This window comes from Rattus norvegicus, chromosome 6, assembly GCF_036323735.1.
Source record: "Rattus norvegicus strain BN/NHsdMcwi chromosome 6, GRCr8, whole genome shotgun sequence".
NCBI classification, from domain to species: Eukaryota; Metazoa; Chordata; class Mammalia; order Rodentia; family Muridae; genus Rattus; species Rattus norvegicus.
In genome coordinates this window covers 93,934,189-93,959,970 of record NC_086024.1, presented here as the reverse complement: position 1 = coordinate 93,959,970, position 25,782 = coordinate 93,934,189, and the positions used below count along the sequence as shown (strand labels likewise).

The following is a 25,782-nucleotide window of genomic DNA, read 5'->3' as shown; positions in this document are numbered from 1 at the left end:
AGCCCCCGTGGAGCCACCACACATCACATGAGACAGTCTACAGTTTTACCTTATCTTTGTTTTTATTACTGTTTTCTGACTTGTGCCGTATGTAATTTGGACTTCCCCATGAACTAGGTGTTTTTCTTTAAGCATAGCTCTAAGTATAGCTGAAGCTCACTTTTCTGCCTGAGTGCTGCGCTGCCGAAGGCCATTCCTAGTTAATTTATATGCAGCAGCTGGCAGCCAGACATCCAGAAGCCTACACGGCTACAGCACACAGCTAACAGCGGTGGGACTGCGGCTACTTCAAGACATTAAAGACTAGCCTTCATCTACTCAGACATTCTTCATTGGTGCTTTCTAGACATAAATTCATCTTTGTATTTATATTTTTATATCCCCTGAGTTCATAGAAGGTAGAATTCAGAGAGAGATAGCAAAATTAGATTCTAAGGATAACACATTCCTGTCTGAAGCGGATGAGGAGTAGGGCAGCCCATTTCCTGTTTGTTTTACCAGCAAAACTAGTTGGGTATAGATAAGTACTGCGTTCTGTTTTAACCAGCACGACGTAGCCCACGCTTTAAAGTAGGACCAAGTAGCCAGCAGCACTCTTCCTGAGAAAGGATGTCTTTAACAGTATGCACTATTAGCAATGCAGCAATGCAGGAGCTTGAGCAATCATGCAAATCCTGGGAAGCAACACAGCACGCTGCTCTCAACACCGACAACTTCGTACCCGGACTCCATCAGCGGGTCTGTCACCGAGCTTTCAGGTTTTCATAACTGCACATTTACCGTAACATGCTTCCGTGTGATGCAAATTATTGTAAGAAAAAGTATTGACATTGCAGTTTAAAAAACTCTGCATCAACACCTACATATATATTTATATATAAATGAGAAATATATTAAAATGCTGTTACAGTTTAAAAATGATTCAGTGTACATAATTTCTCACTTTCAACTAAGTGACTTCAGTGAGTGACTTCTGATTATTTATTCTCTTCCTGATCCATTCTCCATTTCTAAGTCATTTTCACAGTTCTACTGCTGATTATGTAATATTTGTAGCTATCTAGTATCAGCAATTTCAAGGGATCCTTAATAGTGAAACCAGACACTTATTTTACTTCAGGTTTAATTTTAGTTCCAGAGAAGGCAGTGCTTTAGTAAAGACTTCGGCAAGGTACTCTTTATCTTTTATTCCAGGAAGATCACTTAAGAACAAATACTTGAGGTTCCTGCAAATAGAGAAAAACCAATCACTTCACTGTGGCCTTTTATGGCTTTAAAAATGAATTTAATTTATATGATTTAAAAAAAATAACACGCAGAAGACGCTTACGATGGCTTCTTAGAGCAACGGTCTTGAGGGTCACATTAAATGAAACTCATGTGAGACTTTAAAATTACTTTTGCTTATTTCACTGATATTTTAAAGTTTTGTTTTATTTCTATCCTACAAGATCGATGTCCTTTGTGTATAAAATACAGTAATACTGCAGCACCCGGGCAGGGGCAGTTCTTAAAGGTGCTCAAGCTTCTGCTAGAGGCAGACTGCAAGCTTCAGCTATGTCAAGAGATGACTGCCTTAGTACTTACGCTTCTACGTCTCCAGCATCTCAAGCTGCCTGTGGTACTGAGATTCTGATGGATCCACTGCTGTTAAAACAAATACACCAAGCAGCCCCAGAGTCTGAATGCTCGGAGGAATAAAAGAGATTCAACTGACTTCATGTGTTTGTCATTATCTGATAGGACTCAGAACCCTGTAATGTCCCCTCCCCTGCTATTGCCTGTGCCAGGGTGCTGCAAGCCAGGCAGGCATTGCAGACTGACCTACACTCCTGGCCCATGGAACCTTTAGAATAAACAGTCCTTGCTAGCTAGTCCTTGCTTTTAGATGGGACAACTCACTCCAGGCCATGCCGTGGGTCTGGTGATTAGTGAAAAGGGATACAGCTTTCTCAAAACAACCCATGGCACTTTTGAAATGCATTAGCACCAGACAGAGTTCTAGGCACCAGTGACAGAAAAGTGACTATTTAAGGATTTTTTCCCCCTTAAGTTTATTAGTTATATAATTAAATGCTAATTGCTATATACCAAATGCTACTCAGGTGCCAAAACCACAGGGAAATGGCTTTAAAGGCTGAGAAAACATAACAGCTTTCTCTCATGGGGGCTTACTAGGTAGGCACTATGCCAAGTGTGTTACTTTACTTTAAAAAACACTTTTAATATAATAAAGTCATTATCATTCTTAGGCTGGTAATTGATTGTCAAGTGTTGCAGGTGAAAATGAGGCCAGGTATGATAATGTACTCTTTCATTCCTAAACCTCAGGAGGCAGAGGCAGGCAAATCTCTGTGAACTCTAGGCCAGCTGGGTCTATATAGCAAGTTCCAGGCCAGCCTAGAGACTACAAAAAAAGAAAAGAAGGAAGAAAAAAAATAGGGTCTTTTGTGGGGACTGTGTGTGTATGTATGTATGTAAGGTATATGTGGTTTGTGTGTGTGTGTGTGTATGTGTGTGTATGTGTGTGTGCGTGTGTGTGTGAGCGCGTGTGTATGTGTGTGTGTGCGTGCGTGCATGTGTATGTGTGTACACAGATGTGTACACAGAGGCTTGAAGAAGGTGCTGGGTATCCTCTGTTATCAGTCTTCCCCTAGGTCTGAGGCAAGTACCCTGCTGGACCTGGAACTCAAGTTTTTCAGCTAGACTGGTATCCAGGAAGCCCATCGATCTTCCCGTCCTGCCTTTGTCAGTGCTGGAGTTGCAAGACTGAGTGGGACCACGCCTGGCTTTTATTTGGGTGCGGGGATCTGTTCCTCGTGTTTGCATAGCAAGCATTCTTTTTTTTTTTTTTTTAAATTTATTTGTTCTTTTATGCTATGAGTACACTGCAGCTGTCTTCAGACACACCAGAAGAGGGCATCAGATCCCATTACAGATGGTTGTGAGCCACCATGTGGTTGCTGGGAATTGAACTCAGGACCTCTGGAAGAGCAGTCAGTGCTCTTAGCCACTGAGCCATCTCTCCAGCCCCTACATAGCAAGCATTCTTAACTGCTGAGTTAATAGTTCATACTCTTGTGGTTCAGTAGCTACAGGCAGTCTGTCTCTTCCAGAGGACTAACCACAGGGTGGTTCACAGCCATCTGTAACTCAAATTCTAGGGCATGTAACATCCTCTCTTGGTGTCTGAGGGTACTGCATGCACACGATACATCAACATACATGCAGGCAAGACATTCATATACATAAAATAATAAGAAAATGTAACGGTCACATTTTAAAGTGTACTTTGAGAACTGCAGACATCATCTCTAAATCATTATATATTGTGAATATTCATCTTTCAAGTTTCTTGGCTTGGTTTTGACCACTTACTTAAAGTGTCGCAAAGCAATGACGCCGTTGTCCGTGACATTTCCACAGGCGATTATTTCCAACTCCAATAGGCTTTTTCGTAAATTTTCAAGTTGACTAAGCCTCTGCAAACAGTTATCTTCAATATAATGACACCTGCACAGTGTTATTCTTTCAACATGCTCTAGGCCCACTGGAGGGAAAAGTATAGTTAAGACTCCTTTTTACTACCCCATGACTAACAGTTCTTGGTTCACTTAGGACAGGACTATCCTGGCTTTGACTGCCCTAAGGAAAGTGGAGCGACTGCTCACCCCTTTAACCATGTAATATATTCATTACACGGGCTGTGTTGACGCACAGGCCCGTGCGTCACATGCCCATGCACGGGAAGAATCGAGCAGAAGCTATCTGGATATAATTAGTCTTCTGTCACTGAAGGGTTCACAAAGGCATAAATTTGACAAAGATAGTCTGACAAAAATCAAACAGGCTTTGGATTTAAAGCGAAAAGAACACAGAAAGAAACTCATGAGGGAGTGGGGAAAAGGCATAGGTGATCTCTATTTACTCTGGAGATAAACAAACTTAATTTTCCTGAAACTGGCAAAATACAAAACCATGCCCATGACTATCACAGTGAGTCAACTGTAACAAAGCATTCCTTGCAAACCACCTGCAATGCCCTAAAAGCAAATGACAGGGACTTACCCAAGTGATCAAACCCAATGTCCATGATACAAGAATCGGTGGCATCAATTGCTTGAATCTTGTATCTGTCCACAGAGCCTCCTGGGAGTTTGTTATAGTCCTGTAGCCACTTCTGGTGGCCACAGTATCGTACTTTGGCTCCACACCGAAGTAGCCACTCAGAAGCTGCCCTGTCAGGGCCAACATCCTTGATGCGTTCATAATCTACTCTGTAGACAAGAAAACAAAAGCAGGTCGCTTCCATTGTCACTAGCTTCTTAGTTGTGTTCACCAACGTAAGTACAGACCAGTGCTGGGTGGTAGTGGTACAGGCCTTGATCCTAGTACTGGGTGGGGGGTAGGGAGGTAGTGGCAGTTGATCTCTGAAGTCAAGGCCAGCCTGGTTTATAGAGTAAGTTCCAGGACAGCCAGGGCTACACAAAGAAAACCTATCCTGAGGGGGAAAAAATAAAAATCAGCAGATGGTTGTGAGCCACCATGTGGTTGCTGGGAATTGAACTCAGGACCTCTGGAAGAGCAGTCAGTGCTCTTAACCACTGAGCCATCTCTCCAGCTCCAGAGTTTAAAATATATATATATGAATATGCTGTAGCTGTCTTCAAACACACCAGAAGAAGGCATCAGATCCTGTTAGATGGTTGTGAGCCACCATGTGGTAGCTGGGAATTGAACTCAGGACCTCTGGAAGAACAGTCAGTGCTCTTAACCACTGAGCCATCTCTCCAGCCCCACTTTTTTCTTTCTTCTTTTCTTTTGCTTTAGTTTACAAGATAGATCGATATCAATATGATTGCTGAAGTGTTGGAGGCAGAGTCTCACTAACCAGGCTAGCCTTACACTCGGGATGTTTTCCCCTTTGCCTCCTCAGTGGTGAGATTACAGTACAAGCTCTCATATCTAGTATGATGGGATTTTATTTTATTTATTGTTTTTGTTCTGGGGCTTAAACCTAGGCTCTCCCTTTGTTAGGCAAGCACTCATATGTGTCACAGATCTTGACAGCACAGATCCCTATCATAATATAGTAACTATCTGGTAACCATTTTCATTACTGATAAACAAAAATTAAAGAGACCCCAGTGTGGTAGTTCACACTTTAAACCCAGCACTTGGGAGGCAGAAACAGCTGGATCTCTATGAGTTTGAAGCCAGCCTGGTCTACATATTGAGTTCTAGGACAGCCAGAGCTACATAGATAAGACTGTCTCAAACAAACAATCAAACAAACAAAGAGGGAATAATTTTGAACCCATTTTCAAATTAGTCTCCTTGTGCTATTTAGTAATTTATACAAATGCCCTTTTCTCTACTTTGTAGTCACAATGGTAACACTTAGCAGTAAGAAAGGGTTTCTTGGGGTTGGGGATTTAGCTCAGTGGTACAGCGCTTGCCTAGCAAGTGCAAGGCCCTGGGTTTGGTCCTCAGCTCCAAAAAAAAAAAAAAAAAAAGGGTTTCTTATACCTGTTTTAATACAGTCCTTCTACATCTATGTCATATACTATGTTTTCACTTTTTATTTTTATTTATTTTATTTTCTCCATGTAACCCTGACTGTTCTAGAACTTACTATGTAGACCAGGCTGGTTTGAAATCACAGACTAAAGGCGTGACCACCACATCTGGGCACACTAAATTTTAAACACCAGAGTTCTCCTAGAAGTATTCAAAAGGTTAAAAACACTCCTCAGAGAAGCTGGAGAATATGGCACTTCAAAGGTGTATATACTATTGAGTATAAAAAGAAAATTATTCACTTTAGAAAACTTGAATGGCATCAATAGATATATCAGAAAAAAAAACCAACTTGGGGCTGGAGTAGGGCTTGCTGGGTAAGAGCACTAATTGCCCTTAGATGACCTGGGTCAGTTCCCAGTAACTGCATGGTAGCTCTGATGCCCTTCCAGCCTCTGGGGACACCAGGAACATACATGGTGCATATCCATATACAGGCAACACACACATACACATAAAATAAAATTAATAAATCTTTAAAAAGAATAAACTATCATTCTATAACTCAGATAAGCAAATTTATTAGTTTGTAAAAATTTTCTGTTTAAGTATGTTTTATTGTTTGTAAAACAATTAGGATCATACTATATTTATTACTCAAAAAAATCAATTGAAACACAAGAAATAACAGTCTAGCCAATGGGCAATTTAGAGCCTGTCCAGTTGTAGAAACCCCCACATTTCTTCACTTAATTAGAATCACTTACTTATTAAACACTGTATTCAACCACTCCCAGAAGTATCTGGAGTCACATGACCATGGGATTTTCTTTAAGCTGAAGAGCTGCCTCGAAATTTTTCCAAACATCATCATTGATCTAGACACACAAAACAGTGCTCTCATCAGCCAGCAAGCAGAGTCCCACATATCCAGTAACTTACTGCGCAGTTTCAGGGTCAAGACTCTTGTGCCACAGAGCTACTGCTGCTGACCAGTCACTTCTGTCATAACTCTTGGGTTTTCTTTCTCATTTGCTGCAAAATGAGAAGTCGGTACCAGGTGCTGTCTAATGTCTAAGGTTCTCGGCTTAAATTTCCCTGCTTGAACCTTGCCAGTCTGCAGTGTTGCCCCCTCGAACACATCCTCTACTGATTTGCTCACACCAGTGCCACCTCAACATACATTTCAAAAACAAAATGTCAAATAACAGTCCTGTAGGGAACAGTGTGACAAAGTTAGTGCTTCCATCCAAGCAGGGAGATAAAAGCAGATCTATTTGGGATAAAGACACGAGTGGATCACCAGAGCAGCAGACAACCCTATGCCTGACAGCTGAGGGAGCTGAGCAAGACATTTCACTTGGCTGACCCTAGATTTTCTCCTTTGTGAAAAGAGATGATTTGTTCAGATGATCGCTGGCCATGGGCAGCTGAGAAAATAATTTCTGATTAGGTCTCCATAGATTTATCTCAATTCAACCTCTCTCATTGTGGGCCAGCTGTGAGGGTTGAGGGGTGAGGGTTGCAAGAAAAGTGAAATGGGCTCTCTGTCTTTGAGGCAATTACAAGTGCATCCAGGGAGGAGCGGCTCGAGATAAGTCACCAGGTAGTTCAAATAAACGAAAAGACTTGACAAATGCCTTGAAAGACCTAAAATAAGGACAGAGATGACTCAACAGAAAACCCAGGCAGTTAGGCTAGATTTTAAGCCAAGGCAGGAAATTAAGGCATGCTATACATCAGTTTGATTTGTACCTGGGGGTCATGACAAGGAGAGTCAGACAGACACTCACTGCCAGACCACAGAAGGCCTTGCAGCCCGGACATCTGGACTATACTCTGCAAACAGCAGGAGTCACTGGGATATCAACACTGGCATTGTTAAAGCTGTGTGCTCCAGGAAAGTTACTCAGATTGCAACATCAAAACCAAAGGTCAAGTCAGTATGATGACATGGTCCTGTGATCCTAGCTATCTCAGAGGCTGAGGCAGGAGGATCAGTTGAGCACAGGAATTTGAGGCTAGCCTGAGCAATATAACTACAGTCTGTTTCAAAACAGACAAGTAAGTAAATACAGAATGGCCCAGAAAGAGCTAGCAAGGGCTTCAAAGATAGGACTTAGTTACAGAAGGGTGGAATGAGATAGAGTTAAGACTCCGTATGGCTCAGTAGGGGACATACAGAGACAAGAGGTAGAGGACGTGAAGATGATACTAAGCTTCGGTTGTGGACCACTGGTGTAATGGTGATGTCATTGTCAGAAGCCAGTATCAAGAGCTATTGGGTTAAGTGCTTGCCAACAAATAAGACGACCTGAGTTCAGATCCCTAGTTTTCATGTAAAAAGCCTATTTGGCAGCACACACCAGTAGTGGGGGAGTAGACACTGAAGGATCCCTTGCTGGCCGGCCAGTCTAGCCTAACTGGTGAGTGCCAGGATCAGTGTGAGACCCTCTAAAATAAGATGGAAATGTAACACGACCCCAGTCTGCCCTCTTAGCACAATTGACTCCTTGATGGAAGTCCCATTCAGGCCATAACACTCAGCACATAAACAGTCCGCCTGTCAACATAAAAACAAAGACCTAAGCCATCAAAGTCCACGATTATGGGAAAGTCTCTAAATGGACTGCCCTTGTGTTTTGGCTTTTGTAGCTCTGCTTCTGACTAACTGTTCTTTTTAATGGAAGCACATCAACCCAGAACATGGTTTTTGTCCTTAAAATTTCACCCCAAGAAAGGCTCAGGGTTACACTGAGATCCCAAACACCCAGTGGTAATTATACCCAGTGTAATCGCCTGCTGGCTAATAAAGACTTTCTATTGTCCTAAACCCATGTCCGAGTAGTCTTTTCTGGTGGATACTACACAACAGAACTGACTGAAGAAGACACTCCATACTAACCCTGGCCTCCACGTACAATCACAGGCGTGTGAGCACAAAGAACATGGGCAGACACACACATACACACCATGGTAGGAGAACAAGAGACTGTTATGGGCTTGGTTTCTTTTCCTTTCTGTTTTTCAAATTCTAAAAATGAAGTGTTGGTAGGACTCCTAAGGGAAGATGACCAACAAAATCACTGGATCAGAGTCACGAAGTGTTAGAGCTGGAAGGAACTTGGGTCAGCTACACGAAACCTCCCATTTAGAGATGAAGAAACTAGAGCCTTGATATTAAGTAACATGCTGACACTCTAAATCCTTTCTGGAACAAGGTGGGGCATTAATAAATGCATGCGCCTAAAGGTCCTTGCTCAATGTCTCATAGCTAATTTGTGTCAGGGTTGCATTTGAACCTAGTACTCTTTCCTACCAGTCAGGGCTCTGGATGATTCTACAACAAGAGAGGTTTAAAAGATGTTGGGTGGGGGCTGGGGATTTAGCTCAGTGGTAGAGCGCTTACCTAGGAAGCATAAGGCCCTGGGTTCGGTCCCCAGCTCCGAAAAAAAGAACCAAAAAAAAAAAAAGATGTTGGGTGGGAAGCATTTTAAAGCTGAGGCCATGGGATGCTGGGCAGTGAGGTGTGAGCCAGAGGACGAGACCTCAGGACTGTGTTTCTCAGGCCTCTCTTCTCCTCTCCCCATTCCTCCTGTCTGTCCCCAACCCCTCCCTCTTTGGCAGTGCTGGGACCTGACCACGGGGCTAAGTACATTAGGCGAATGCTCCACTACTCCACTGACGGCCCCTGAGTCCTCATCTTTATCTTCATCTTCCTTCCAAGGCTGTCCTCGTCACCACAAACCTGCGTGTCTGCCACATCCCACAGCCTGAGCCTTTCCAGACTTTTGCTGCTCTCTCCACCTGTATCCATCATGAACAACTTGTTTGTTGCCGATTTCCTTCACAAAGCTGGGCTTTCTCATCCTCCACTCAGGTTATTCCCTGTACTCAGTCATTCTACCCTGACCTCAGCTGTGAAAAGTCTTACCCAACCTCTCATTTAAATGCCACGTCCATCTGTTCACTCACTCACCCACCCACTCACTCACAAATGCTCACTGAATGTATGCTGTACTTTGTACACACTAGCAATGGTGAGGCAAAACAGCAACAGAAGTACACAGAAAGACCCTGCCCTGTTCTCCTTCAAGCCGTAGTTCTGTGGAGAAGACAGATGACATGCGAACACAAACATTATCCAATAGTGTTCCTTGAGCCATGGACTACGCATGAGAGCCTAAAAGAAGGGGTAGGGGAAAGGCTTCTTACCACATTTTTTTTTTTTGAGATAGGTCTTAAATAGTCTTTAAAAGAGTTTTCAAGCATCATGTCCTAGCACTTGGTAGGCAGAGGTAGAAGATCTGAGTTCAAGGCCAGCCTAGTCTACATAGTAAGTTCCAGACCATTCAAGACTATAGCATGAGACCCTGTATCACAGAGATTTCAATCAGGAAGATTAAGAGGGAGGGGAGGGGCAGGCAGAGCTAAACAAGGTAAAAATACTTCTTTTTCAACATAATGCAAAAGTCTAACAGTTTCTGTTGGTTAGTAGTCTTCAGTGACTGGCTAATGGGTGGAAAGGCCAAGCCAGAGAAGCTGTTACTAAGCAGGCGAAATACAAAGTCTCTGAAAACGCAATACTTTGTTTCATTTGGGTTCATTTTCTAATTAAGCTTAAATAAAGGCAAGGCCAGACTTATTTTAGCTATGTTTTTTTTTTTTTTTTTTCGGAGCTGAGGACCGAACCCAGGGCCTTGCGCTTGCTAGGCAAGCGCTGTACCACTGAGCTAAATCCCCAACCCCTTTAGCTATGATTTTTAAAGACACTAAATGTTTTCCCTAAATTGAGTTATAATAAACATTAAATTTATATATAGAAATAAAGTTTTAAAACTTTGGTGGGGTTTTACATCCTCAACTTCAGCTTTGCTTACTGACATCTGAGACAAACTTCCTGTTTGAAACCCAGCAGTTTGGCCAGTAGGAATGCTTTCTTCATGGAGAGAGGAGACCTCTAGTGGTGAGTTAGTGAATAAAACTCAAGTGAGTTAAATCAGAAAATTAGAAAATAGTTGTCACTATATGTTGTTATATGCAATAAATATTCAGAAATTTAAATTATGAAAGAAAACACACTTCTGTTTACTATCAAAAGAAATCCTAATTTTATAAGTGTTTCTAACATTTGCAATTGTATTTGTAAATTAATAAAGCCCAAATCTCTAATGTTACTACACACACACACACACACACACACACACACACACACAGAGTGTTAGTTTTCTGAGTAGATATGATAGCACTTCCTTATTTGCATAAAGTGAATATTTTAAAGATGGAACTTTTTTTAAAAAGATTTTTTTATTTACTTCATGTATGTGAGTACACTGTCGCTGTCTTCAGACACACCAGAAGAGGGCATCAGATCCCATTACAGATGGTTGTGAGCCACCATGTGGTTGCTGGGATTTGAACTCGGAACCTCTGTAGAGCAGTCAGTGCTCTAACCGCTGAGCCGTCTCTCCAGCCCCGAAGATGGAACTTTGGATCATATATATTGAATGCAATTCCTGAGTTGGCAGACTATAGATAGCTGGTTTGTTGGCCAAACATTGAATTAGTTCTTGAGAGTGATAGGGTGGAGACAGGGGTGGGGCAACAGAATACGTACATTTTTCCGTAAATACAACTCGATCCCTCTTTACTCTCCCTGAGGGAATAAACCCCTTATTATCTGCTGAACTGGCAGTGACCTTTTCTGAAGGCGATGCCAAGCAAGACAACATTGGTGTCCCTCAGTGCCCACCAATAATCGCCTCTGGACCTGAAAGCAGACTCAAGGCTAAGCAGGATCCTAGAAATGAGGAAGTTTAGTCCATGAGGAAGTCTGCTATACCACTAAAGAGCTTAATGAGTGTCAGGTCCCACAGAAACCCAGCATAAGACTCTCCCAGTAACTGTGGCTCCTCCTGGCACTTCTCACCCCCTCCCTTACCCTGAACCTCTCCAGCCCAGAGGCTGGGCTTCCCTTTCCTTCCCTTCCCCCAGCTCCTGATTCCTATATAATTCAACCATTTTGACCACACGCTCACTGTCTTGGTTCTCGGCCCTTGGCTCCCTCTCTTGGTTTATTTGCTCTCCCTCTCCCTCTCCCGCTTCTCCTCTTACTCTCCACCTCTCTCTTCTCTCAAGGATACCTCTGGCTGAACTCGCCCTCTTGCTACAATAGTCTCCTCTTTGCATATGCTGCGCTGTCACGTACTCCTTTCGTTCATCTGCTAACTGAAACCTGGGGTTCGGTATCTGAGCTCCCTTCCAAGGGACTCGGCCTCTTCTAAGGTAGATCATTGTTTCTGCTGGCTTTGCCTACGAAACTTGACTCCAAATTCTAGAGTCTGTCTCTTGAGCTAATTCTCCCCTCCGCCTGCAGTCAGTCTGCTGGCGTTCTCCTTAAGTGTCTCTCTGGCTCCCGGAGCCTGCCTCACCCTCCTGGAGCATCTGTCACCTGGGTATCTCTCTGGCTTCCCTTGTGGACATCTCTCTATTAAGACACGTTCTCTTCTCCTGCTATTGGAACTCTCCTTTTCACAAAAGCCGCCCTCTGACCTCCTCTTGAGCTGTTTTCTCCTCTACCTGCTCTAACCATTCATCTCTCCTCCTCTCCTGGGTAAATGTGCCCCTCTGGCAGACACCATGCAGGAGGAGCTGCAGTGGGCAGTAAGCTTCCTGGAGAAGGTCGCTGTTTTGCACAGCTTTGACTGTGGATGACTCCTGGAGAGGTGTGGCCTCAGGAGCTTTGTTCCAGGATTGCTTCTTGCTGCCATGTGCCTTCTCATGTTTCTCAGTGCTGTATTCATCGTTTTTCTAATATGGAATGACTGGAAAGAGAAAGACCCATTCTGCCTATAATCTGTTATGATTGATTCCTGGGTATTAACCTACCTATTGGGCAAAATTTCCTGCAGATCAACATGCAGATGGAACTTTCATGAAATAATGCTGTTTATATGAATTAATGATTTTATAGAATTTCTGATTTGATTCAAATAATTTTAGGAAGTTAGAATAGTTGATAGAAAGTTTAAGAAGAGGGTTTTAGTTGTTTTGCTGAAATATAATGAATCAAGAAAAGAATGTGCCCCCTCCTCATAGAATAGTAAGTAAAGGCTGCATGAAAAGGAATACAGTGAGCTTTCATATGTAACAAGTACAGAATTTTCACTAGGAAGAAAAATAGACTTGGAACAAATCAAATCAATGATCTTAACATTCCTTCTAGGTCAGGTCCAAGGATAAGGCCGCAGGTGTGCATCATGATAAAGTAAGGCCACAAACATATAAAACTATTGTTTTGAACTTACAATGAGCTTATGGAATAAAAGAGAGATAAAATGACTGCTTAGAACTTATCAATAATGCTGCTGCTTTTGAATGAGGTAATTTTTCTTCTTACAGAGAGAGCTTTGTCCTAAAAGATATAAAAAGGCAAAGAGAAAAAAAAAAGTATGGGTTGTTGGAGTTTGATCTATCTACCAAATGTGTATACGTGTATATATGCATATATATATGTATATATATATGTAGGTGTAAAGTTGTTGGAGCTTCTTTCCATCCACCAAATATGTCTATAAATGTATATGTGTAAGTATGTGGGTTGTGGGAGCCGGCTTGTCAGAGCTTTACTCTGTCCAACAACTGTGTGCACAAATGTATCTATATATGGACATGTATATGTATATGTCTGCCTGTTTGTGTATGTGTGAAATTTTTGGAGTTTGTGTGTTGGAGCATGCTTGTTAGAACCTGTTTTTCTTCATCCAATGTGTGTGTACCTGGGGTGTGTACATAATTTTCTCTTTCATTTTCTTTCTCACTGGTCCCTAAAGAGTTAAAGAGTTCAGAGTTTCCAGATCCCTAATGGCTAACTAGCTTTGTCAGTTACCAGCTACAAGCAAACCAGCTCTTCCCAGCAAGGCTGCAGCTGTCTGGTCACTTCATTTCATCTGCAAAATCAGGCCCCACCTTTCCAGAGCTACTAGGTCTCCTGCTGTGAAAGGTAGACACAGACATAATTTACCTTGCTGGCTCACTTGACCCCCAAAAGAGGAACTCACAAAACAGGTTTCAGCAACTTTTAAACTTGTTTTGCAATGACTACTCTCAATCAACTTTTGTCTCATGGTAAATGATTGGACAAAAGAAAAGGGTTGAAGTTCCTGTAAATTTGAGGGTGGGTCTAGAAAGCTTTTACACAAGTGAGAAAGGCATTTTCTCACTATGCCATTGTTACATTAAGATGTCAAACATTCAGTTTAACATTATCACAGTCACCAGCTCAAAAGTTAAACTTCCTTTGATTGTCTTCTAAGTATAGATTTAAAAGTGTTTCTCATTGTGCTAAAATCATATCTGTCTATTTATATATCTAGCCCTCTGGACATATAGGAAAGGTAGTAATGCTTTTAACCCAGAATCGTTTATTGTGTCCCAAACTCTATTACTCAAAGCCATCAGTCTACTGTCTCTTCTACAACGTAAATTTCAGTACAGATTACAAACAATGGTAATGCTAATATAGCTAAAATTTTTATCTCTTTTTGTAAACTTAAAAATGTATGTAGGCTCCAGAAAGTCATTATACTTGGATTCACTTGTCACACAGGTCAAATGGATTCAAGATAAGTATGCCTGACAATCAACAGCATAAGCTTCCCCACCTACTGCCTATTCCTCTCTCCTCTTCTCCTCTGCCCACCCCTGAAACCCTGATTCCCTTGATCCTGGGACTCCTCCTCTCCCCTAACTACCAGGATCTGTAAGTTTTAACTCTATACCCAAGATAAAGATCTTCTCCTAAACTCCTTAGCTTTACCTTCTATCCCTAGTCTATGTCCCAGCAGGTTTCCAACCAACTGCGAGACTGCAAACTGTGCCAGAACTGCCTGCAACAGGCTAACCCCAGGTGTTCCCTCACAACTGTACCCTAGACTAGCCCTAGTGGTTTGGACTTCACTAGCCCCAGGTGGTCCCGCAGAACCTGAGCAGTGATGGAAATAGAGGCCACACAGTCCACACTCCTCCCGCTTCCCACCTCTTAACAAGCATTCCAGCCTTCCTGGGCCCAACATAGATGCCCTAAATTCAGCTAAGAAGCAGTTACAGAGGGGTTACATTGCCCCTTATCATCCCTCCAAAGAAACCCAAGGCTCACCAGTACCCATGGCTCCTCCCAGCACTTCTCACTCTATCCCTTACCCTAAACCTCTCCAGTCCAGGGGCTGGGCTTCTCTTCCCTTCCCTTCCCCCAGCTCCAGATTCCCATATAAATTAGTCATTTTGACCACCCATTCTCTTGGCTCTGCTCTTGGCTCTCTTGGTCTACTTGTCCTCTGTCATCTTCTCTTTTCTCTTGCTCTCCTCTCTCAGCCTGGTTCACTCTGGACCTTTCCAGATGCCCCTGACCCTCCTATCTACACTAAAATCCTACAACTGTACCTTAGAGCGGCCATGTCCTCATTTTCATTCACTGAATTTGCTAATTCATTAAAGCAATGGAATAATGATGGAAGGACATAAAACCAGAGCAGGCTGAATTTGTAGACATGGAGCCACTAGGTTTATTTACAGAGCTAAAAAAACAAGTCAAAAGTTTGGTTGGTTGACAGGAGAGCATGTCAAAAGACGGCCCACTATCTGGAGCTGGAGATGTCAAACAATCCTTGGCTGGTGCTGATGAAGGGGTTTCAAGGCTCAGGAAGTGAGTACATGTAAAACCAATTCCGCACCCTGGGAGAGTCCAGGGGCGTGCCTTTCAGTGAGCCACAGAACTGAAAATGGTAGGAGAAGCACCGGCCCATTCAGGAGCTTTGCTGTTGCTTCTTTACTTGTGCCACTTACAGTGGGAGACACTGATGCTCAATGAAGTCAATGTGATAGGTTTGAGTCCTGGATTAGCAGGGGTCAGGTGGCAGCATTAAATCGTCAAAGGTAAAATGAGCGTAGTTATTGTGACCAGCAGCAGAGGCACAGCAGAGTTTGTGATGACTGGCCTGTCTGGAGGTTTGAGGCTGACTCAACTGTCACTTTGTTTTCAGAAAACAAGAAGCCTAAGTTTTTGTTTGATCTGCATAAGCAAAAGCACTCGAGAACGAATGAAAGGAACAAATCTATATTGTAGCATAGCAATAGGGACTCTGGGCACCACTCAATCTCCTGACTATCCAGCGTACAGATACAGAACTCCTTGAATCAAGGGAGGACAGGTTCCCCCTGAAAAAGGGCCCTGACCCAAAACTGAGACTTTTAAAGTATTGGAAATTGTAAAGACTGCAGGATTCTTTTCTAAATTTAAGTTATTTATTTAAGCGATCTTCTCCCAAAAGCAAAGGGATAGAAAGTTGGTATAATGATCACCATTTGATAGAAGGGTGAGTTTAGCAACCCAAACGCTCTTGTGGTGAACATCCTCACTTCCATCCTGTGCAGTCCTAGGAAGCCTTTCACGTTTAGCTGAGCTCTCCTAGCTAGGGCTCCACTTAACAAGGGTATCCCACCTCTCAGCCTAGCACCAGAAACACCCACGATGCATATACTGCTACAGCTGATACCAAGACTGGACAACTTTCAAGGTTTTATTTAGGGGACTGGAGAGATGGCTCTGCAGTTAAGAACACTGGTTACTCTTCCAGAGGATTCAGGTTCGATCCCTAGCACCCACATGGCAGTTTATAAGCACTTGAAACTCCAGTTCCAAGGGATCCAATGCCCTATTGTGGCCTCTATTAGCACCAGGCACAAACATGGCATAAAAACATATGCAGGCAAAACACCCATATACATAAAAGTTATACTATATTCCATATTGTGATATTAATGGTAACATGGCATGTTGGGAAGAGACAAGAAAGGGGAGTTTGTGGTTTAACAGTGATGTGCTTGGGTTGAGTTGACAAGAGGTCAACTGTATTAGTTTTTGGTCAAATTGACAGTAGGTAGAATCATCTAGGAAGAGGGAATTTTAATTGAGAAAACTCTTCCATATGACAGGTAAGATTGTGGGGCACTTTCTTGGTTGATGATTCACTGTGGGTGGTGCCATCCCTGGGCAAGTGGTCTTGAGGTAGACAAGTAAACAAACTGGGCAAGCAGTAAGCAGCACTCCTCCACGGCCTCTACTTCAGTCCCTGCTCCCACTTCCCCTCACAATGGACTACAAGCTGTAAGTGAAACAAACCCTTTCCTTCTGAGTGGCTTTTGGTCATGATATTTACCACATCAAAAGCGAACTGTTTGAGAGCCCACAGTTACACTGAATTTAAGCTACAACCACCCATGCTATTTCTATGTGACGAAATGAATAAACAGGGAATGCTGTTTCTTCCCCGCCAATGAGACAAAGTATCTGGTACTGCTCATGAAATAAATCAATCGAAAATGATAAAAAGCTAATGGTTTGCCGAGCTCCACATCTGACGAATCTTCTCATAGGCACTATTATCTGCTCAAGGGCACTCCAGACAGAAGAGTGTCTGGGGGAAGATGAGCCTGAGCCACCTACTGGCTGGAACCAACCTTCAAACCGGCAAGGCCTTCAGCAACAGTTTGTCCCTAAAGATGAAGAACTACCATCAAGCACAGAATGCACTGGTATGGTGACAAAGAATCAGAGCTTCAGAGTTATAAGGCCTTTTAAGTGACAACATAGCTCTCATTTTTACAGTAGAGGAAACACAAGTAAGTGCCTTGCTCTGTGAGTGGCTGTCCTGAGGCAAGGACATTTAAAACCGTATCTTACTTAGTCCAGTGATTAGGGAAAGGTTGGGCCAGGAAACCAGCATGGGACTGACCTCTGCATGTATGTAACACTTGTGTTGCTTGGTTTTCAAGTGGGACAAGTGGATCTGTCTCTGACACTGTCGCCTGCCTCTGGGACCCTTTCCTCCTTCTGGGCCCACCTTGTCTAGCTTCTGTAGGAGAGAATGTGCCTAGTCTTATATGTGCAACTTCATATACCAGGGCTGGTTGATATCCATGGGAAGACTCCCTATTCTTAAGAGACTAGTGGATGGGTTCGGGGTGGGGTTGAGAGTGAAAGAAAGGACTGAGAGAAGGGAAGGATAACTGTGGCAGGGATGTAAAGTAAATTAATATATTTTTTAAAAGAAAGAAAATAAAAGTTTGGGGCTAGAGAGATGGTGCCATGGTTAAGACTGCTAACTGTTCTTACCTGAGGACCTATACGGCTCACAGTTGCTCAAAAACTTCCAGTTCCAGAGGATCCCTTACTCCCTTTCCTGGTCTCTACGAACTCCTGCACACAGCTGTTGCAATAAGCTCATATAGGCATATACATAAGTCAATAACAAAAACAAACAAACAAACAAACCACTAAATGATGACCATGATGACCGGGACCGAGCTGTCTACTTCCATCCAGCGCCTAGCTCAGGGCCTAATATTTACAGGCTGAGTCAGTGGTTAAATGAACGACACTAACCAGGAGACCCACGAAGAGCCCAGAAACCTGCGGGCTACCAGTCCGGTAGTGACAGGGAGCGGCAGGAGGTGGCTTAGCCCCCGGCTCCCGGGCCAGAGCGTTGCCAACTGACCAGGAGGCGTGGCCGAAGGAGAGGTCGCGGGAGCCAGAGGTGACCCCGCCACGCCCGGCCTTCTGTGGCGGAACGGCGCCGGCGTCCAGTCAAGCCTGTGCTGGCGGAGGCTCGGGAGAGTGGAACCACCACCCGGTCCCTGCCTCCGCCCTCGTTCCTCTACTCACGGCGTGCGGCGTCCCTGCGTCGAGCCGGCCCGTCGCCCTCTACCTTTTCCCTCCACCGCGCTCGCCCATTGGCCAGCGGAGGCCACGCCCACGTTGTGCCAAAGCACTGTTTCATTGGCTCTCGCTTGGGGGCGGGGCTGAAGAGCGGCGCGCTGCACCCTTAGAGTCCGTTCAGGCTGCCACTGCTAAGGTTGAGGAAGAGGAGGCGGTGTAGACCATGTGGCCGACTCTGCGTTATGTGGGAGGTGTCTGCGGACGGATTGGGTGCAGCGTTGCTGGGGGCTTCCTCCGCGCTAGCGGGCCGGTGTCCGGGGTGCTCGGGCTACTCTGCAGGGGTGGTCGCAGCTCCAGTACCAGGTAGGTGAGAGGCGGCGGCCTGCACTCGCTGCTCCCCTCAGAGGTGTCTCCAACTGAACCTGTGTCCCTCCTCGATGTCTCTGTCCACAGCGACGAAGTCTTGATTCTGTGCTCCAGCCTCGAATTCCAGAAGCTGCTGACCTGCAGGGTTCGTCCACAGTGTTTGTGGGACATAGGAAAGGCAGTGTTGAGTGGAAGTCAGGAGCCAATCTGGCTCCGAATACATATCTATCTCCTCTATTTCTTAACCACTGTGGGTGAGTGGTGAATAGGATCCTAGTCTGGCCGCTAGGTGGTGGTTTTAAGGTTAAAAAGACCCAGCATACTGCAAATATAAGTATGCTGTTTCTTAGCTAGCATCCCGTGTTGCTTGGAAAATCCAGAACTTGGCTTCAGTGGGTCAAGTTCCTTGCACACATTAGAGTTGTCCTCATGAGAAGCAACTCAGTTGACCACCGTGGGCTGCCTTGGCAAATACAGTTTTCTGTGTGAAAGCTTTACAGGGGAAGTTTTTGATTGTTTGAGGCAAGGTGAGCTGTGCGAATGGATTTAGTGGCAGATAGAGGTGTGGAAAGACTCTGGAGAGGGGCGCCTTGCTTTTGTTTAAGCCACATCAAATTTTAGTCTAATGGTCATGCTAAATGGTAGTGGTTTGTTTTCCTTTGAAACTAGGTTTCCCTATTTAGCCCTGTAGATCAGGCAGACTCCAATGTCTCAAGCGATCAACCTGCCCCTCCTTTCCAAGCGCTGGAATTAAAGGCACATGCCACCCCACCTCTCCCAATCTTCCTCTCCCCTCCCCTCCCCTCCCCTCCCTTCTCCATCTTCCTCCCTTTTTCCCTTCCCCTTCATGCCTGTTTCTGACTGTCTTTCCACATAGGGCCTCTCTTTGTATCCTGGCTGTCTTGTCAACCAGGCTGGCCTTGAACTCAAAGATTTTCCTGTGTCTTGTCTCCACCTTGCTGGGATTAAAGGTGTGTATCACCACTGCCTCCAGGGGAGATAGGGTCTCTTAAGGTGATTGGTTGGTCAGCAAGCACGAGGGATCTGCCTGTCTCCCTGCCCTGACCCCAAGGTTACATGGGTTGAACAATGCCTTTACATAAAGGTGCTTTCTATACAAACTCAGGTCCTCATGTGTATGTACACCAAGCACTTTACCAATTAACCATTTTCCTATCCCAATTTTTTTTCTTTTTTCTTTTTTTTTTCAGAGCTGGGGACCGAACCCAGGGCCTTGCGCTTACTAGGCAAGAGCTCTTCCACTGAGCCAAATCCCCAACCCCCCCAATTTTTTAAATACTGATTATTTTGAAACAATTGTAGACCCTTAGAAAGTTGCAAAAATTATAATAGGTTTATGTCGCCTTCCTCCTGTCCCACCATTCACCCTAGTGTTAGCATGATACAACAGCCAAGTCAGAAAACTAATATTAATGCATACATGTTCATGTTTTATCACCTTTACATGCATGCTGTATGTTCTATGTATAGCTCTATCCAGTTTAATCATATTTTGTGTCATCTCAATGGGCATAGAAATGTTCCATTGTGGACCTGGGTACAGTGCTCACCAAGATGGCAGGCCCAGCTATTAGTCAGCTCTTGAGACTCAAAGATGAACCCTGACAGCTGCACACAGCTCTGCCAGACCCTGAGCTACAGCGACTGCCCTGGTAGCAGCATGAATGAACAGTAATTGCCAAGTGCTGGCTTCTGTAATTGTCAGTGGTACCAGCCAAAGAGCAAGATTTAGGGACTTCCCAGGATGCTGGGACTATGTACGGACTAGGTCTTTGATGGATTTGGTCATTGTTCCCATTCTGGCAGGTTTGGGGGCCTCCATGCTAGGTTCTAAGGTCAGAATGGTGCCTACAACATGATGTTGGTTGTGCTGAGGCCTATGGGCCTCTGACAGCATGGCTGGAGAGAAAACTTTAGCCATAGTCTATCTTCTGGTGGAGGCCTCTGCTATTTGTCTCATGTAGTGGGCTTCCACCCTCACCACCCCTTGGTTCACTCCATCCACAATTCCTCTAACTCCTTCTCTGTCACGCAGAAGTGTTCCATCGTGGTTGGAGCTAAACTGAGGAAGGTTCAAATACCAGAGAATATAGTTCCAACAGATCTTCACTATCTAATTCTGTCTGGGAAGACAAAGAGCCTGATTAATACATTATATATGATATATAAGTAGTATAAATGATATGTGCCATGTAATGAGATGTTATATAATACGTAAATAACACGTTATAAATTAGTAATTGCTCACTAATAAAAATTATTCAAGTGAAGTTTGATGAGATCTATAAAGAAACTATTTTTAAAATCTTATTTATTCATATATTTTATGTCTGTGGATGCTCTGTCTTCATGCACAGCATAAGGGGGATCCCATTATAGATGGTTATGAGCCAATGTGTGGTTGCTGGAAATTGAACTTGGGACTTCTGGAAGAGCAGCCAGTCCTCTAAACTGATAAACCATCTCTCCAAGAATTAAACATAATTCTTAACGCTTGCTTTCTCTTAAAGCTCATTTGATATAGTCATCGTTGGTGGTGGAATTGTGGGGCTTGCCTCTGCCAGAACACTCATCCTGAAACATCCCGAACTTTCAATTGGTGTGGTGGAAAAGGAGAAAGATTTGGGTATGTATACCCTTAGCTTGCTGGGAACCTGCTTATTTTTTCAGGCTGAAGCAGTTATGAAAAATGTGGATGTTAGTGTCTCATTGTGTGTTCTCTTGACAGCGAAGTCAAGCTCAAAGGCTTGAGAGGACATAGTTTATTTGAGAAGAAGGTTTATATGAGATGGTAGTGAAAGAAGAGGGACGAGGGGAGGTGGGGAGAATAAAACCACATGAGAGTATAATTTGTGGCTGGAGGCTTGAGTACACTGGGACCCCCCAGGGTGTAGTTCTTCCTACTGATGCTAACGTAGCTCCACTTTCCTCCAATAAGACAGAGAGGGTCTTGGAGGGCATCAGCCCCCCTCCCTTTTTTGATATTCATTTATTTTATGTATGTGAGTACGCTGTAGCTGTCCTCAGACACAGCAGAAGAGGGCATCATATTCTGTTGCAGATGGTTGTGAGCCACCATGTGGTTGCTGGGAATTGAACTCAGGACCTCTGGAAGAACAACCAGTGTTCTTAACCACTGAGCCACCTCTCCATCCCCACTCAGCAGGCCTTTAAGGTGACTTGATGAAGTTGTGTTTAAACAGAGCTTAAGGTGAAGTCAAGCATGGATGATTTGGCATGAGGCCGGCATAGCTGCACTAGGAAGTTGCCAATAAACAAAACAAATCTAGGCAGAAGTTTTCAACGATGTGGATGTATCATCTTCGTGTATAATTATTCTTCACCTCCTAGGTTTTGTGTGAGTAATTTACTTTTTTTACCCTATCTCTCTTGTTTCATAGCTCTTCACCAGACTGGACGGAACAGTGGTGTCATACATAGTGGAATTTACTATAAACCGGAGTCACTGAAAGCTAAATTGTGTGTGGAAGGTGCAGCCCTCATCTATGAGTACTGTAACCTCAAGGGAATTCCCTACAGGCAATGTGGCAAGGTACAGCATCCACTGTGGTCTCAGCTTATTTCCAACTAGCAATTTCTCAGGTTTAAGGTTGAAAATTTTAAAAAGATGTGACTTTTCCTGCTTTTGTGCCCATGTAACTTAATGTAGTACTAAGGAATAACAAAAATGTTGTTATGATTGCGTGTAATTAAAAGTAAGTTTTATTGATATATAATAAGTATACAGTTTAAATTTTAGTATATTTACAAAGTTGTACCAGTGCACACTAATTTAAAAATATTTTCATCACCTCCAAAATAAATCCTATGCCAGCACCTCCCATTCCTTCCTCCCCTGAGCTCCTAGCAACCATTTTATCCATATCTTCTAAGTAGGATTATGTCAGAACATTTTTGTGTGGAATTTTATGATATTTTAAAAAGATAGACACTTACCATAACGTTCTCAGAGACTGTCCATGTTGGAGCATTAATTCGCCCCCCATGCTGTCTTATGGCTGACCCACTGTGAGGATATGCCTCGTCTTGCTTAGGCACGTACCCGCTGATAGGCATTTGAGTTATCAATAATATAGAAATAGGTATTTATATGCAACTTTTATGGAAGCACATTCTCATTTCTCAGTGGAATATTTCTAGAAGTGGAATTTCTGGGTCCTCTGGAAACTCCATCTTTAATATTTGAAGGAACTGCCAAGTGTATTTTCTAGATCATTACAGTTACATTTTTAATGTCATTAGCGAGGATCCCAGCCGCATGTTATTTGTATTCCTACCAATGCTTATTATTTTGTTTTTAGTTTAGGCACTCTGATAGCTATGAAGTAGTTCTTAATAGAAAGTTTTGTTTGTTCATTTGTTGCTTAGGTTTCCTTTCTTTTTTTTTTAAGTTGGTGTCTCCCAATGTAGCTCAGGCTAGCCTTGAACTATTACATCTCCTGCCTCAGCCTCCAAGTTGATCTATAGCTTTGTAACAGTATAGCTGGCTTTCCTCATTGCACTGACTAACGATACCAAGTACTTTTCTTTTGCATGTATGAAAGTGTGAGGTACTACTTCTGTGAGGTACTACTTCATTGCTATGAGATTGGCTAACGTAAAAACAAAATAATAAGTTGGTAAGAATATGGAGGCCATAGGTTAACATCAGGAATGCTCCTTAATCATACTCTACCCTGTTTCTTGAGACAGGGTCTGTTATTGAACCTGGAACTTACTGATTGGTTAGGGCATCTGACCAGCAAGCCCCAGGGATATCTCATTCTCCTGTCTCTGCCTTGCCAGTGCCGAGATTACAGGCTCATGTCACAGACCAGTTTTTACAAGGGTGCTAGAGAGCCAAACATAAGTCCTCATTCTTGCCCAGCAAGAGCCATCTCCCAAGCACTCTAGAGTTTATTTTTAATTGACAAAAACTGTACATATATATTAAGCATACACATGTGAATATGTGTGTGATAGCATGAATGCACACGACAGTCATTTTGCAACGACAATACTTAAGTGACAGTTGTGTGCATTACCTCACACACTTGTTGAGTTGTCTTTTGTTGTTTTGGTTTTTGAGACCAGGTTTCTCTGAGTAGTTTTAGCTGTCCTGGAACTTGCTTTGTAGACCAGGCAGGCCTTAAACTCACAGAGATCCTCGGCCTCTGCCTCCCAACTTTTGGTATTAAAGGTGTGCACCACTACTACCACTGCCCAGCTTACACTTGCTGTTTTAGAATCTGTTCTCAATAGTCTCCAAAAATACCACACATTGTACTTCCTGGAGTCACATGTTTACAAAGGATCTTCTGAGCTATTCTGTCCAGTGTTGCAGCAAATATTAAAAAATGCCTGAATCTTTTATCCCGCATTAGCGCCAGCACCCATAGGGATACATGGCACTGCGGGGTATCTTTATCTCGGCGGCTCCATGCTGCCCGCAAGTACTGTCTAACCCAGGTGGTCTGCTGTCTGTTTCAGCATAGCAGCTTGCCACGCTGGTCCCTGGAGTTAGTTCTGGTACCAGAGGGTCATATGGAACTACCATAGTTTATCTCTGGTTAGATCTCTCTCAGCAGCATTCTGCTAGCCGCAAACTCTGGCTCCAGCTACCCGGTAAAAATCAGGGCTCTAGAAGTCCAGCATGGGCTGGCCTATTGCAGCTCCCTGCCATGGACTCTGCCCACACTCCCAACAGCCCAGTGAAATCCGGACTCAATAAACTGTAATTTATCAGTCAGATTTAATATGTTAAATTCTCAATCCAATACATCCACACAATAAACTCAAAACTAATTGCTAAAGATATAAACTGCCCACCTAGATAAGATAAATTGACCTATAGAAATCCATCCCTTAAGAAATATTCATAACAACCTGTATCTATGTAGAGATGCATGGTGAGGATCAGTTACATCTGTCTCCATGTTGTCTCTCCCTTATCTTCAGCTTCTCCCTCACCTAAAACCTCTGTTCCCACCTCCCTTCCTTCTCATCCAAGGACAGGCCTCGTTTTATCTCCTGTCTGCCTTTACCTGCATAATGACATCCACCTACAGTCCAGTCTTCACTTGTTCCCGGCCACTGGTAACCAACATTTAACCGGCTACTTTAATGAATGTAGTTCTTTCAGGCTGTACATGCATCAACCTCTACACCACATTTTCTGTGTTTACCCATTGCTGGACTCTCTCTTTTTTTTAATTAACTTGAATATTTCTTATTTACATTTCGATTGTTATTCCCCTTCCCGCTTTCTGGGCCAACATCCCCCTAATCCCTCCCCCTCCCCTTGTAAATGGGCTTCCCCTTCCCATCCTCCCCCCATTACCACCCTCCCCCTAATAATCACGTTCACTGGGGGTTCAGTCTTGGCAGGACCAAGGGCTTCCCCTTCCACTGGTGCTCTTACTAGGCTATTCATTGGAGCCCAGGGTCAGTCCATGTATAGTCTTTGGGTAGTGGCTTAGTCCCTGGAAGCTCTGGTTGCTTGGCATTGTTGTTCATATGGGGTCTCGAGCCCCTTCAAGCTCTTCCAGTCCTTTCTCTGATTCCTTCAACAGGGTTCCCGTTCTCAGTTCAGTGGATTGCTGCTGGCATTCGCCTATGTATTTGCTGTATTCTGGCTGTGTCTCTCAGGAGAGATCTACATCCGGTTCCTGTCGGCCTGCACTTCTTTGCTTCATCCATCTTATCTAGTTTGGTGGCTGTATATGTATGGGCCACATGTGGGGCAGGCTCTGAATGGGCGTTCCTTCAGCCTCTGTTCTAAACTTTGCCTCCCTATTCCCTGCCAAGAGTATTCTTGTTCCCCTTTTAAAGAAGGAGTGATTCATTCACATTTTGGTCATCCTTCTTGAGTTTCATGTGTTCTGTGTGCATCAGGGTAATTCAAGCATTTGGGCTAATAGCCACTTATCAATGAGGATTGCTGGACTCTTTTTTTTTTTTTAAGATTTATTCATTCATTATATATAAGTACACTGTAGCTGTCTTCAGATACACCAGAAGAGGGCATCAGATCTCTTTACAGATGGTTGTGAGCCACCATGTGGTTGCTGGGAATTGAACTCAGGACCTCTGGAAGAGTAGTCGGGTGCTCGTAACCACTGAGCCATCTCTTGCTGGACTCTTAAGTTGCTTTTCTGCTT

General features: G+C 43.6%; 2 protein-coding genes across 9 annotated transcripts in view; one reads left to right on the top strand and one right to left on the bottom strand.

Moving 5' to 3' along the window:
- Window positions 1-38: 38 nt before the first annotated feature.
- Window positions 39-18,366, bottom strand: Dmac2l (distal membrane arm assembly component 2 like). 7 transcript variants are annotated; one of them, XM_006240176.5, is made up of 5 exons: window positions 18,242-18,366; window positions 6,288-6,398; window positions 4,069-4,277; window positions 3,379-3,550; window positions 39-1,226 (listed from the first exon to the last, which is right to left on the bottom strand). In XM_006240176.5, exons 2-5 carry the CDS (start codon window positions 6,392-6,394, stop codon window positions 1,112-1,114), a joined length of 603 nt encoding a protein of 200 aa, XP_006240238.1. In that variant the 5' UTR covers window positions 6,395-6,398; window positions 18,242-18,366; the 3' UTR covers window positions 39-1,111. The 7 variants fall into 7 exon arrangements, with proteins under 7 accessions (XP_006240238.1, XP_006240237.1, XP_006240236.1 ...); XM_006240175.5 differs by having other exon boundaries at window positions 17,693-18,313; XM_006240174.5 differs by having other exon boundaries at window positions 18,075-18,302.
- Window positions 18,367-18,436: 70 nt separating this feature from the next.
- L2hgdh (L-2-hydroxyglutarate dehydrogenase) overlaps window positions 18,437-25,782 on the top strand; it is a 41,108-nt gene continuing 33,762 nt past the window's right edge. Inside the window, exons 1-3 of one of the 2 annotated variants that reach the window (NM_001108028.1) lie at window positions 18,437-18,598; window positions 21,133-21,248; window positions 22,024-22,175. In NM_001108028.1, the coding sequence (NP_001101498.1) occupies window positions 18,459-18,598; window positions 21,133-21,248; window positions 22,024-22,175 (408 nt within the window). In that variant the 5' untranslated portion in view covers window positions 18,437-18,458. The remainder of the gene's footprint in view (window positions 18,599-21,132; window positions 21,249-22,023; window positions 22,176-25,782) is intronic. The other variant, XM_039112252.2, reaches the window with a different exon arrangement.